This window comes from Eubalaena glacialis, chromosome 19 (genome assembly GCF_028564815.1).
Source record: "Eubalaena glacialis isolate mEubGla1 chromosome 19, mEubGla1.1.hap2.+ XY, whole genome shotgun sequence".
NCBI lineage: Eukaryota > Metazoa > Chordata > Mammalia > Artiodactyla > Balaenidae > Eubalaena > Eubalaena glacialis.
This window is the reverse complement of record NC_083734.1, coordinates 42,826,779-42,841,542: the sequence shown is the minus strand read 5'-3', so window position 1 is coordinate 42,841,542 and position 14,764 is coordinate 42,826,779. Positions and strand designations below refer to the sequence as shown.

General features: G+C 55.0%; 1 protein-coding gene across 1 annotated transcript; it reads right to left on the bottom strand.

The window, feature by feature from the left end:
- Positions 1-563: 563 nt before the first annotated feature.
- CAVIN1 (caveolae associated protein 1) lies at positions 564-13,459 on the bottom strand. Its single transcript, XM_061175480.1, has 2 exons — positions 12,812-13,459; positions 564-3,021 (listed from the first exon to the last, which is right to left on the bottom strand). Exons 1-2 carry the CDS (start codon positions 13,280-13,282, stop codon positions 2,320-2,322), a joined length of 1,173 nt encoding a protein of 390 aa, XP_061031463.1. The 5' UTR covers positions 13,283-13,459; the 3' UTR covers positions 564-2,319.
- Between the last annotated feature and the right edge of the window lie 1,305 nt (positions 13,460-14,764).

The following is a 14,764-nucleotide window of genomic DNA, read 5'->3' as shown; positions in this document are numbered from 1 at the left end:
AAAAAAAAAAAAAGAGGTGCCCATCCCAGGGCTGTGGGGAGAATTAAATATGCTGTGTGCTTATGACTGGCATCTATACCGTGCACTGGAATCCTTTCTCTATGACATTCAGGCCTCTGAGTCAGGGCCTCTGACGTTTCCTCTCCCCTAGACTAACTCCTCTAGGTCTGATCTGGCAGCGTGAATCTGGGGGAAGCTCACGCTGAGTAGAGTTAACTGGGTGGGTCTGGAAGACTAAAGCTCTGACAGCGAGAAGCGGATCTAGATAGTACGAGATTACAGACACAGTTAAACAGACTGGAGCCAGGCTGCCTGCCTTAGAATCCCAGCTCCACAATTTACCAGCTACATGACCTTAGACCAGTCAGTGTGTGTGTGTGTGTGTGTGTTTTTCCATTTCTAAATGGGAATGATAACAATACCCCACCCCCACTGCCCACCCAGGCAAGTGAGGCCCATTTAAACCCAAGGTCCTCTCTCTGTCTCTTTCCCTCCCTGGTTCCCTCCTGTCCTCTGGAACTCATCCCATGTAACTGCCTTCGGAGAATACAATCCAACACAGATCCTTTTAGAAAAGCAGGTTTATTGGTCGGGCTGCTCACCAGGACACAGCAACACGAGAGGCTCCCCAGAGCCCACAGGAAACTGTATCTGCCCACAACTCCGGCCCCTTCAGCCCATCAGCACCAAGGGACCTCGTCCCACAATCCCCATCCTCCCTCAGCCAACGTGCCTCCAACCATCCAGAAGAGAGAAGGGAACCAAGAGGAAAAAAAAAAGCAAAGCTTTGTATTGTAAAAAAGATGTGTCCCCAGGCTCCCTCCCTCCACCCCTTAAAAGACAATTAGCTGCAATTCTATAATGCAGAGCAGAGAAGATAAAGTAGAGGAGGTAGGGGGCGAACGAGGGAGCCTTCAGCCCTCCTCTTCCGGCTGTGACTTGGGGGTGAGGGGGTCTGTCCTTGCTTCTGACAAGCCGCTGTTACTGGGGAGGAACAGGGGGACTAAAGTGTCCTGAGGAGAACCTGATCAGAAATCAGGCTTTTGGACTGGAAGCAGCACCCCTCTCACCCCAAAGAGTCAGGAGAGGAACCCACAAGGCCAAGGAAGTCTTGGCAAGTTCTGCAGCTTTATTATAACTAGCTCTAGGGAAGGAACTTGAGAAGAAACTGCCAGGAGTGAGCCAAGTCTGGCCTGCTCTACACACAGGAATTCTACATTGTCCTCCCCTCCCCTCCAGCTCTCAGCTTGGTGGCCTGGCCTTTAGCACCTAGTTCTTTTCCCCCCGTCCATCTCCCTCCTAACTACCAGCTCTCCGCAGCCTGGTGCTGCCCTCTTCTGGGACCTTAATTTTCTGGGCTTTGAGAAATGGGCTGCCCCTGGAGCACCATGCCCAGTGGAGGCATGGGGTGAGGCTCACCTCTCTCTTCTTCGGATCTCGGATTTCTCACATTGCCCTCCCTTCTTATCCTGAAAATGGTCCTGCTGTCCTCGGAGAACCCCAGTAAGATGGGATTCTTGTGCTGTGTTTCTCACGCTGCTAATGGACATTTTCACCCATTTCCACCTTCTACTATTTCCTGTTCTCTTTCAAAACCATAGCCATGTGCTCCTGGGTGCAGATGCATAAACCGTTAAGTGCCCCCCCCCCCGCCACCTGCTCCCCAAGGGCTCTGCCTGGCTCCAGCCTTCCTTATTGGGACCTTTTGCAGATACAGCCTGTACTAGACCCTCATCCAGGGTCACGGCTCACTCTGCCCTCTCTCCCCCGACACTGCCCCAGATGCTCCCCAAAGCTGCTTTCACATCCTTCCAGTATGGGGTCTCCCATGTGAGCAAGGGGCCTCTTCAAGATTCACTCTTCCCTTTCATGGTAATTTTGGCTTTGAAGCCGCCAGGGATCAGAATGAGAAAGAAGAGCTCAGTGAGCAGGAATGACAGCAGCTGGGTGTGAGTGTCACGGAGAAGTGGGGGGAAGGCAGCTTGCCCAAGGGGGGCCCAAACATGGAAACGACAGCAAGTTCCTCTAGGATCCCCGACTTGGATCCCCAGGACGTGCATCACCGCCCTCTGCATTTCCACCCAGCATATGCCTAAACTGGGGCTGTCCATGGTGCAGGCTGCCTCCCCCTCCCGTCTTAACAGCCGTAAGACTCGGAGGGGTGCTACTTGAGGGGAGGTGTTCTCAATTTAGAAATATCCCAGCCCGTTTGGGGCCGAGAGAGAATGCGACAGAGAAAGTTCGGAGAGAGAAAGGAATCGGGGCGGGGCGGGGAGAGGCGGGGCGGCGCGGCCTCCCGGGCACAGCCCGGCGCCCCGCTCAGTCGCTGTCGCTCTTGTCCACCAACACGGCGTCCGACTCCTCGGTGATCTCCAACAGCGTGTGCACGTCGGGGCTGCTCCCGCGCAGCAGGTCGGCCGCCTCACCGCGCTCCGCGCCGCCCTCCTCTTCGTCGGCGCCTACCTCCACCATCTCGGTGGCCTTCAGCACCTCTACCTCGCCCTCGCGGATCTTCTTGACGTGGAAGGTAAATGGCGGCACCCTGTAGACCGCCGTCTTGGAGCGCGCGTAGACCACGTGATCGGGCGTGAAGGACTTCCGCAGCTTGTCTCGCGAGGTCTTAAGCTTCTCCCGCCGTTCGGCGGGGACAAGGCGCGTGCCCAGCTTGTTCATGCGCTTCTCCAGAGTGTGCCGCGTCTTCTCCAGGTTCTCCTTGGTCTTGAGGCGGGTCCTCTCCAGGTTCTCGCGGGTGCGCACCTTGGTCTTCTCCATCTTCTCCTTGGAGAAGGCCTTCTTGAAGTCGTCCACGCGCCGCAGGCCGCTGCGCTTGATGCGCTCGGCGCGCGACTCCTCGATGACCTCCTCCACCTCCACCGCCTCGTCCGACGACAGCTCGAGCACCGCCGCGTCCTCCTCGGGCTGCTCGCCCTCGGCCAGCTCGTCGCCTTCCTTCTCGGGCAGCGCCTCCGACTCTTTCAGGGACTTGCCGATGCTCACTTTGGCCGGCAGTTTCACTTCATCCTAAAGGGAGATCAGAGCGAACAGATGAGGGGGCAGAGCCGGAGAACTGGGCGGGGACTTGGGGGGACGCCGGGCGAACCCGGGGCTGGGCGGTGGCACCCGTGATCCTGCGGAGTTCGTGGTACCCGTGAAATCGGCCTGGACTTGCTCGCCGTTGTATCCCCAGCGCCTGGCACAGAGCTGGACACCTCGTGGGCGCTCAAGAAATATGTATTGAATGAATAGTAACTATACAGACAGGGCGAGGAGGGAACCGAGCTTCGGATCGGAGTCTGGCCTGTGTTTTCGCACTTTAGTTAAGTATCTCTGCAGCCCTCCAACCGTCTCCTTGAGCCCTGCGACCACCCATTTTAAACCAGTCCTTACCCTTTGCGTCCCAGGGACCACAACTTAACTTTGGAAGTGGGCAGAGCGCCCTCTGGTGCACTGAGCCCCACACTGCCCAAGCCAGGCCAAAAACCAAAGGGCAGAGTCTGTTTAGGTTGAGGGGTACGGGTAGGAGGATGAGCTCACAGCCAATCTCAGGCGGCCCCCAAGTAGGGTAACTTGAAGGCAAGTTTACCATAAAGGGAGTGCGTTTCCCAGACTTCGTATCATTTCAGAAGAACCAGTATTAGGGAAGCAGAGCTGTGGCCCTATCTCCCTCCCCCGCCTCATACTGTTTGGCTCCACCAGTGGACATTCTCCACCCTCATGTAGAAATTGAGGAAAGAGGAAGAAGCTGGCTGGGAGCCGAGGACATGTTTTCTTCCCAACCTGGACGTTTCTTCTGGTTCTGACGTCCCTGCCTTGGAATGGAAGGGAGAGATTGCTTTTCCATTCTTGCTCTTTTCCCCCTAAACAGGAGCTCAAGAGACCAGGAGTAGGAGGGCAAGAGATCCTGGAGCTCAGAGCCAGTTCTTCCCTCTTCCCCTGGGAACACCTAGCACCAGCACTGTTTTCCATTCCGGGAAGATTTTCTAAGATCCTGACTCTGGACCAACATTTCAGAATCTCAGGATCACCTCTCACCAGAAGGTAGGGGAGATTGAGCACAGACAGGAAAAGGGTACATAACCCAGAATGTAAACAGGCTCTCCTCTTTGGCCCAGACTCTCTTTAGGGACTTCATACAAAGGAATGATAGGCAGTAGTTTTTCTAAAGGGTTTTCTGAAGATTGTTTCGCAGAATTGTAAGAAAACCCCATCTGAGAAAAATGAGGCAACACGAGCTGACCCGTCCCATAAACACACACACGCGCACGCACATACACGTATACGTTGGCTGCTTGGTATCTCTGTACCACCTGCTACAGAAATTCCTTCCCCAGCCCCCAACCTCTTTCCTCTTCCCTCCCATCCACATCCCCACAGAGTTTCCTGGTTTACATTGAAAACTAGGAACACCTCCTCCCAACTTCCTTCCCTCCCTGTCAATATTATTAGCAGGGACAAAGAGGGAATGCTGGCTCCACCTCTTCTCCCAAACTGGGCACCGGCTCTGCTGGGCACCAAGCCACCTCAAGCTCTCGTTACTCAACTACATCTCCCAGCAGGCAAGGTGACCAGGGCTCAGGGCATGCTGGGACTTGTAGTCTCCACCTGCCACAGCTGGCTGGGTACTATCATGGGCATCCTGTGGCAGTCCGTCCATCCTCTGCTTCTTATCACTCATGGAGGCATTGAATGGGTGTTTTCCTTGCTCTGAGTGTAGGAGGGTCCCAATCTCTCTTAGCAGTCCCTCTGATTCCCAGTTGTACCCTTTGGGTCTCCCTTTTGCAATCACTTCTCCCTGCCTTCTACCCGAGCGCTCTCTCTTACACACCATTTTAGGACTCTCTATCATCTAAACTCCTGGCTACTTCTTCATCCATCTCCACCCAGAATTTACCGGCAGCCCTAGTATCAAAAAATATCAGCTCTGATCTCTCCTTCACAGCCTCCTAGTCTAAAAACCCACCCACGCTCCCCAACGTTTGAAGGAGAATGCCTCCTTTCACTAAGCTCAGACTGTGGATGAATTAAGGGAAGGATTAAGTGTGATGGGTGGGAAATAGTCAGGAAACAGTCTCTGCTGCTGGAAAACAGATCCACATTGTCTCCCTGCCCCACCCCAGCACCCCTGATTCTCCCCTCTGCTCCACTGCAACCCCTAAAGGCTGAGCTGGCTGGTTTTCCTGGCCTCTGGCTTCCTAGATAAAGGTCTCTGCCAGCTGAATTTGAACGTGAACAAGGCTGGGGAGAGAGTTCCAGACTTCTTGTAGCCAATCGTGTCTTCCTAGTGCCTGGTCAAAGGTCTCAAATACAACATCAGGGAGCAATCCCAGCGAGGGGAGGTTTATTCCTGGATCTGGGGTTGTCTCCCCCCAGTCCAGAAAGGTACTTGGAAGCCATTCATTGTAGGCTTCCTCCAGAGTGATGGCTTACACCAGAGGAGCTGCCTTCTTGGTGGAAGGTCAGGGGATAGGGGAAGAAACTGTTTGACCTAAGTCCCGGATAATATCCAGTGGATTGGCGCTGGAGAGGGTATACCACCATGACTTTAGCTTTTTGCTTCCATTAATGGATTTTGTCTTTTCTCCCCGTTTCCAAGCCAGGTTTCCCCTATGACTCACAGCTTTGGAGTGCTGTCTTGGGCCCACCCAGTTGGCCTGTTGCTACAACAACCAGCAACACAATCCCAAAGCACCTCCCCCAACCCTGGGCACAGAGGCTGGGCACCCCTGTGCCATCCCTACTTCCCTGGCAGAGCTCCTAAGCTAAAGGAGGGGCCTCAGGGTGGCAAGGAGGGAGAGCTCTGTTTGTTCTGTTTCTACGTTTTTATTAAACAAAACCACCAGTCCCAACAGGCTTGGTTTCCAGAGTTACCTTTAATGACCAGGTCTGAACAAAAGCATGCACATCTTCCCCTGCCCCCCACCAAGCACACACAGCTCCCCGACCCAGGAAAGCACCAGTCCAGGATGAATTTTAGAGGAGCCCCAGGATGGGTCCCAGCCCCTTCCTCTCCACTCCCTAACCCCGCTATATAAACTTAAGATTCTCTGACTTAGGAAAATTTTTATATAATTATAATTTAATTGAGCATCTACTATTTGCCTGGTCCTTGGCCAGGCACTTCACATTTGTCAGGGAGAAGGGACAAGTGTCATATGGCTCTGGGTAGAGCCTCTCTTCACTTAGTTCTGTCCCCAATCACTGCCTGCGAATGGCCAGAGAAGACATTGGAGAGGTCATTCAGAGACCCAGGATCTGGATCTGCTCAGAGACCACGTTAGAGGAGGGTGCAGATGGAGAGAGGTGAAAGAGAGGGCAGTCTTAAAAACTCAGGACCTCCACTTTAGGTTGCTAGGACAAGGGGGTGAAAGACAGTAAAGGTAGAAGGGTCCTTCTTTTCTGCTATAGCATGATTCTCAACAGGGGGCATGCTGCCCCCAAGTGGGCGGAAATTGGTTCTTGCGGGGGAGGGCACGAATCTTAGATATTGCAATAGTTTGTGGTGCTCCAAAGAGTCCTGATATGTAGTATATCTGTAGTGTTAAAATTTCATGGGAAATAGATAAGTAATAAGAACCTGTTGTATAAAATAAATAAAATAAAATAAAATTCAAATAAAAAAAAATTTCATGGGGGAGAGGACAATTAGGGGAAAAAAATGTCTAAAAGGACTCCTTAGGAGAATGATCATATTAAACAAACAAAAAAAAGGTTGAGAAACACTGTGCCATAGGGAGGCCAGAGCCAGTGAAAATGTACCCCCTTCTGGCCTCTCTGAGTTGGCAGCTTTTGGGTGCCCCACCCAAGGCAGGATCTGGCAAACATGAGGGATCTCTTTGCAAAACATTTTCTAAAAAAAACTGGAAAAAAATAAGTGTCAATATTTTCCCGAACTATAGAGAGGGGGTGGAGAGGGCACAGAACAGACCCCAGGCCTGGGCTTCATGAGGGCCCTCTCCAAAGAGGCTTGGGGCCAAACTGGTCTGTCCCTGAGGCGAAGGCAGAGGGGGAGGGGAGGGGGAATCAGAAGTGTGGGCAGTTGCAGGCTATCTCATGCAGGCAGCAGTGGGTGCAGCTCAGGTGTGGTGTCTGGAGTGTCTACTGTTAAGACAGAAACCAAGACGTAGGGAATGGCCCTTCCCATCACCTCCCACCCCATCACTTGAACTCCCCATAATGAGAGAGTGTTTTCACAATACCCATCACCCAGTCACAAGGGGCAGTGGCTTGGAAGAGACCAGCCACCCCGGACTGGCCACTGCTAAGCAGTGAGCTGGTGGTGGACTGGGGACGTGACACCCCATGCCCATGGCCCCATGTGACCCAGGAGACCCTAAGTGCCCCCACTGGCTGTTGGCTCCTCTGGGGTGGGCAGAGGCCCAGGCTCTGGGTAATAGGGCAGGGTCCTAGGTGTCTGGTCAAAGGGTGGGAGCTCAGGCACTGTCTCAGGCTTCAGGTCAAAAGGCTCAGTCTCAGGCAGAAGGTCAAAAGGCACGATCTTGGGTGTGGCCAGGTCTGAGGGTACATTCAGCTTCTTCTTGGGCTAAGATGAGGAAAAGGGGTTTAAGTGGGGCTTGGGATGGGTGCGGACAGAGTTGGGAGGAGGAGGCCTTGGTTGGCATGCAGAGTTGGGGCTGGTGAGTAGAGGGCAGGGGAGCACACAAGGATTAGGATGGAAAGACACCACAGTTTAAATGCTTCAACAAGAGCCGAAAGGGGAGGGACAAACCCAGGCCCATGAATTAATAACCACAATTTAATCAGAACCCCCTCCCTGCCTCCCTCTAGAATCTTCCCCAGTCCCATCCTTGGCCTCCTACCTTCTACCCTGACCCAGCTGTGGTCGTGGGATGATGCTGTTGGAGGTTGCAGTGATGGGGGAAAGAAGCTGCTGGGGGCGGGGAAGGAGTTTTCTAAGAGGCCACTTGTTAGACTCCAACTGGGGAGTCTCCAAGGAGTAAAAGAGAAGGCAGACAGCTTCACTGTCTTGAGTCAGATGCTGCTGATCCCACTTATTCCCCAGGGCAGGGTGGGCACGGGTGCCGCCCCGGATAAGGAGAGGGAGAGGCATGGAAGAGGGACATCCTGGCTATTTCCCTTTGGCCACATCCCCACCTCCTGCCTCCCTTGCCACCCATCCCCCCACCCACTTATAGGCCATCAGACACCCAGATGCACAGAGAAATCAGGGTCAAAAACCAAGCTATTGATATTTTTGGGAATTCCCTGGCGGTCCAGTAATTAGGGCTCTGCACTTCCATTGCAGGGGGCATGGGTTCGATCCCTGGTTGGGGAATTAAGATCCTGCATGCCGCGTGGTACGGCCAAAAAAACCCCCCAAAACCAAGCTATTTTTACAACCAGTGGGCCTATGTCCTAAGGCACCCAGCAGCAGCTCCCAACTCTCCCTCCTGAGTGGCTGAGCTGCCACTGTTGCTTTGGACAATCAGGAGAAGTCAGGGGAGAGGGATATTTAGGGGCAATACCAGACTCCAGCGACAACAGTGTTGAGTAAGGTGTGTAGCCACAAATACCCAAAGCAGCAGGTGCCCACCTTCCCTGTAGGATACAGGGGGAAGAGGGGAGTGGCAGGGAGGCTGAGGAGAAAAGAGCCAATGTGGTCCTCTCTTAGCCAGGGGACACCCCTGCTGGCCAGGGAGCTCCACTCCTTATACCCTGCACCCCTCTCCTCCACTGCCATTGGTGACCACACATTGCCTCCGCTTCAGCACTATGAGGCTGAGCAGCTAATGGCCGCCAACCTTAGCCACTCAGCTAACACTGTGCGCGCGTGCACACACACACACACACACACACACACACACAGCAGCCCCAGTGCCAGGACTGTGCAACTATCTCCATCAGAGAATGAAGGAGCCAGAACTAGCTTAGGGCTAGCCTCCTGCCTGATTTCTGCTACACAGCCCGGGAACAGAAGGGGGAGGCCGGGAACAGAAAGTGTAGCAGAAGAAGGGGTACACCTGGGCTCTTGCCCCAGCTTTGACCCCCAATTACTTGAATGACAGTAGGCAAGTGACTTCCCCTCTCTGGGCCTCAGCTTCCTCCATTACAAAATAAAAGAGCCGAAGGTGATTATCTCCAAGGCATCTTCCAGCTCCAAAAGTCTACAGTGACAGAATGATGAAATATTCACAATGGTATGGTTCAAAATAATAGAACAAACCACCACTCATCTCTGCAGTTGGTGGCCTAGCAACAATATTCCCTTTCCCTATCAGTTGCCCACTCTGTGCCATCTCCTCCCTTTTTGATTTTGACCTTTACAATAGTCAGACTTTATTTGCTTTAAAAAAAAAAATCAGAGGGAAGAGTATGATTTCCTTTGGTCTTAGGAATACGCCTAAGAATATGCTCCCATGCTCCCTGCTTTGGATCCAGTGACCAGGAAAAACAACCCAAAGCTAGCTCTTTGGAGGAAGGGTATGGTAAACACTCTCTCTGCTAGGCCACTGGGGTAGGGGGTGAGAGGGACCAGAGCCCCAAGTTGGGAAGAATTTTGGATAAAAGTGTGGGGTTCTTCTGGAACCAGATAGCGCTGATTTGCTTTGAGTCCAGGAAGGAGCTATAGGTTGGGTTAGGATTTGAGGAGGAGAAGCCAGCAGGCCCTCATTCCAGTCCTGGTATCCTCCCCTTTAATGCCCATGAGCCACCTAAGCCCTTAAATGCTTCCTGGTCCTGTCCTCAAGCACTTGGAGCAGGTCTGATGGGTCCATGGGTAGGACCCATGCCTCATCAAAACTGCCTCATCAAAACTACTTCGGAAAATGTTTAGCCTCCCTTTCTGGATTCTAAAAGAACCCTAACAATATCCAAATTAGTCGTCATCTGGGAGAATTGGCTCCTTAATGACCACAACTCCTCCTATTTGCATGGTGCCCACAGTCGGCCTGATCTTCCCAGCAGTTCTCAGTCCACTACCCCTAGCTACTAGTAGAATTCACTTCTCTCGTTCACTAGCTATTGCCTAATGAGGTGTCGCCTGACAGGATGGGATGCCAAACTGCTAGTTTTCATTTGGGAGACAGGAAGGGAAATGCCAAAGAAGGACAGTAATGACTCATAAGTGGGTTCAAGGTGAGGGCCCTGATATCCTGTGATGGGAACGGCTGAATTTCGTGTGTGTGTGTGTGTGTGTGTGTGTGTGTGTCTGTGTAGGGAGGTGTCAAATGCAAACTTAACCCGTGAAATCATTATGTCTAGCAGTTCCCTGAATCTGGGTGGGGTCACACAAGGGATTCCCTCCTTTATCCCCCAGGAAGAAGGTGTGGGAGGCCAGATGGCTTGATCCCGCAGCTGGGGCCTTCCCACCCTTTCATGCTCCCTCCACCTCACCCCCCCTTGCCACATCACCACCTCCCACATCTGCAGTGGGGAATACCGTACCACCTCCCCTGCTCCCACACTGGAAAATTCACATCATCCCAGGAGGCCTTTTTCCAGATCTCTCTGCCTGGCCACCCAAACATCCTACCCCCTCAGCCTGAGTTTATCGTAAATGTTGCTGCCCCCAATCTTCCCTATTAGGTCTGCCAAGGCCCAGAGCTATTTTTACCTCATTCTCTTCCCAGGCCTGCAGATCTCAGGCAGGAGCAGCCTCCAACTTCCTCCAGCAGCTGAGTACCCCACCCCCTCGCCCCCACCTGGAACATCTGCTCTGCAACTCAGGGAAGATTCCCTGTTGCTGGAATCTTTTCCTTACCTCTGAGCTCCTCTGTGGGTTGGGACCACTTTAGGTATTAGTTATTTCTCCTGTGGTTTGGGGGCTCAGGGTCCCCAGCTTGAGCCATTCCTTCTCCCTCAACTCTCTGTCCCCCACTGGCCTTGATGCAGTCAAAGCCACCCTGTGATTAGATCCCCTCCCCACGGCAGATACACAATATACAGACACACAATCCGTGCCAACTGCCAGAGGCAGTAACAGAGACACGCCATTGGCCTCTGCACAGAAGTCTCTCTCCATATCTGTCCTCTCAGAATCTCCATCTTTGACATAAGGAGGTTTACCTCCAGGCTGAGAATTTTCCCAGGTTCTGCAGTCTGGGACATTTCAAGTGAGAAGGGTTACCCATCCAAGCCCTACATGGCTCCTCTCTACCACACCAGGCTCTGGAGAAAAGACAGAGCTAGCTTGCTGCCCCACACCCCTGCCCTGTTCTCCTTCCTTTGATGTACCCCAGCACTAGGCAGTTCTCTTTAAAAGTCACACACACACACACACACACACACACACACACACACACACCCCATCCTACTTCCTCAGAGCAGTTAAATTAAATAGAAACAATTCTGGGCAAATATTTTCTATCAGCTAGTGCTATATGGGGGAAGCAAACTGCTTAAAGGCCAAGTACCTCTCAGGAGGAGTCCCTGGGCGCCAGCGGGTTGGGGGAGCGCCACTTCAGCCTCTGTCCCACCACCACCTCCTCAGATAAGTGTCAGCTCACGTGTGTCTACTGCCCCCAAACTTGTCCCAGTCTGCATTTCTCTTAGCTCCACCACACTGACCAAGCCAAGGACCTCACCACATCCCTGATGGTCACTCAGAACCCAGTGTACCAGGGCCTCTGAGCAGTCAGTGAAACCACAGCTTCCTGACAGAGGTCCTCTCCCTGGGGGGATGTGGGAAATCTGGCCTTCTTTTCTTTCCATTCCCTTCGGGAGGGGCAGGAAGGGGAAGAGGGGACATAGACTAACCCTTCCACCCCCACGATCTCACCTCCTTGGGTGGGAACATCAACCAGGCACGCGGGAAGCAGAGAGGAGGCGAGGCTGGGCACATTCCCACGCCATCAAAGATCACGGAGTGCTCCGCTCAGACCCACCCCTAATGGGATTGAGGAGGCAGAGTGGAGAGGAGCAGCAGTGCTGAGATTCCCAGGTTTACGTGGGGTTAGGATACAAAACTTCATTTTCATCCAGGCGGGAGGAATGGGGAGAGGTGCAAAGGAAGCAACAAGCTGTCTGGGCAGAGCCTGGGGCGCGCCAGCCTCCCGCCGCCTGTCCTCCAGCTCCTCGGCCGCCCCCGCAGGCATGCGGGGTGACTCACCGCGCCCAGATCGCGGGGCCCCGGGTGTGGGGGGCTGTCCCCTCCCCTCCACCAGCCCCTCTAGCACTCCTCAGGCCGCGGGCCACCACCCTCCCGCCGGCTGCTTCCAACAGGCTGAGGGTACAGGCACGCCGCGGGCTAGGGTGTCCCCAAGGGCCGAAAGTGCCGCGAGGCGGGAGCAGATCACAGCGAGGGGGTGGCGTAGGCGGCCTAGGCTGATGCGGGGTCCGCGGGGGCGTGCTGGCAGTCGCGTCCCTCGCCTGGCGCAGCCCCCGCGGTGCGTGCCTGAGCCCTGAATCACCCGCTATATCGGGCGGGCAGCGCCGGAGGCCCCAAACACGGGCCGCGCCGCCAGTGTCTGCTTACAGCGGGCCCCGGCGGCCGCCAGGCACCCCGGCTCTCCCCAAAACTTCCTCCAAGTAGAAAGACTTTTGACAGAGCCATGTCGGGAGCGATCTGCGAGGGGCAGTGTCCCCGAGTCCAATCCCCTAACTAGGTTCCGCTACGCGTTTGACACCGGAGGGAGGGGCTGGGTGAGGGAGCGCAGGATGCAGAGCGCGCCCCTCTGTGCGCTCCAGGAGCCCGCCGCCCACCCCACTCCACCCCAGGAACGCTCGCTGGAAGGAGGGCGGGTCCCCCGAGCCGGGCCAGGCTGGCGGGAGAGCCGCGCCTCGGGTAGGTCCCCCCGACCCCAAGCCCCGGGCGGGGGACGGCGGGCCTCTGGGCGCGGTCCGCCCGCCAGCTCACCTGGTAGATCATGACTTTAAAGTTGCGGCGCCGCAGCAGCTCGGCCTCGTTGACCTCCAGCTTCTTGATCTGGCCGGCCTGGCGTTCCAGGCTGCCGCGCACGGTCTTCACGTTGACGCTGACCTTGCGCACCTTCTCTAGCAACTTGCTCACGGTGTTGCTGGTGGTGGCGTGTGCCTTGCCCAGCTTGCTCAACTCCCCCTGTATGCTCTGCACGGCGCCCTCCATCTCCGCCTGCCGCTCCTCCAGCTGGGCTTGAGTCAGCTGGATCTGGTCGACGGCGCCGATGATTTTGTCCAGAAGGCTCAGTACCATCACGCCGTTCACCTGGTCCGATTTGATCAGCTCCTCAGAGCCGGCCCCCGACGGCTCCTCCGCCGCCGGAGCCCCCATGGTGGAGGACCCCTGGTCCCCGGCGTCGGGGTACCCGGGAAGCGGCTGCTCGATGATGTGGAGCTGGGTGTCCTCCATGGCTGCCCGGAGCCGTGCGGGGCCGGCCGGGTGGAGCTGGAGCTGAAGCGGGAGACCCGGAGAAGAGGAAGAGCGGGAGGGGTCAGAGTGAGAGAGAGCGGATGGCGGAGGGAATTCGAGCCGCGTCCGTGCGCACCGGGATGGCGGCCAGAACTGTGGGGCGGGGGATCGGTGAGTTGCCCGGCTCCCAGGCCAAACCCCGGAGTCTCGTCGCCCATTGGCTGGCTCGGCCCCAGAAAGGGAGGGACCGGGGCAGAAGGGGAGACCGATGCTGGGGAAGGGGGGGGGGGCGACCCAGGGGGACCCAAGAGCCGAGCGCCCCACCCTTCCCAGGATGGTTGGAATAGTTGGAGCGGGAGACTAGGGCCTCCGCTGCTAGCGGAGGCGGCGGGAGCGGGACTGGGGAGGAGGAATGTGAGCTGCGGTAGGGAAACAGGTCCTAGAGTGTTGCTCTGCTTTTCCCTCTCGCTCTTTTCGCTCACCGGCTAACCCACCTCCCCCTTTTTAAGTTCTAGATTAGGTCGTCAGGTGGGACAGGATATCCTGAAGTTACGTGCAAAATATTGTAGTATTTGCCTGTGCCCAGTTTTTGAGAGGGAAAGGATCCATGGCTTCCACAATCTTTTCGAAGGGGCCTCTAACTACCCACCCCACGAAGTTACCCACCACTGTTCTAAAAGGTTGGGGGTCGTTTGCGGAAGGGAAGGGAGAACTTAAGTTAGAGTCACGGCGGTGGTATGGGGCCGCCAAGCTCCTCTAGGTTCCTCTTAGAATTATTCTAACAGAGGAGGATTAAGGTGGGCAATAAAGTAAAAACTAAAGCTTTTTACTCACTAAAAATCACCTTTCCCTGTGTTTCGGCCTGCCCCAGAGACCTGGCTGACACTAACCTCAGAGAGCAGGATTGGGGGTCATCCATCTCTCTGGAGCCCAGAGACTCGCACTCAGCAATCTGAGATATCAAACGCCACCTGCTCACTTGACGGACCAGAAACGGAGGGCCTGGAGAGGGCAAGTGACTTGCCAGGAGGTTACCAGCAGGTTAGCGTTGGCTTGGCACTCAAACCAGGTGTCAGGACTCCTCTCTTGCACTTTCCACCTTAGCAGGCTGTATCTTTCACTGGGACAGAGAGGAACAGACGCTCACCCGTATGTGCCGCCAGCCTGTCGACCTAAGGCTTAGCTACAAACATATTTTCAACCATGATGGGTACCGAGGAGCAGGCAGTTCTGAGCAGGATCAAGAAGGGCCCTTAGCTCAGAAGTCCGGAGGAGAGAGAGTGCCTATTCTCCCCCATTTTGCTCTCTCCCACAGCACTGGAGCTGTGAGTTCCCTGAAGCAGCACCAGCTCCCTTTCCCCCAGAAAAGCTGCAAACCTTTTCCCTGGTTAGGAAACCAACCTTGGGTTTCCCCAGCTGGATAGATGATGGTCTTGGCAAAAGGTCAGTTCTAGTCTGGCATGCATTATCATTAGGCAGAGT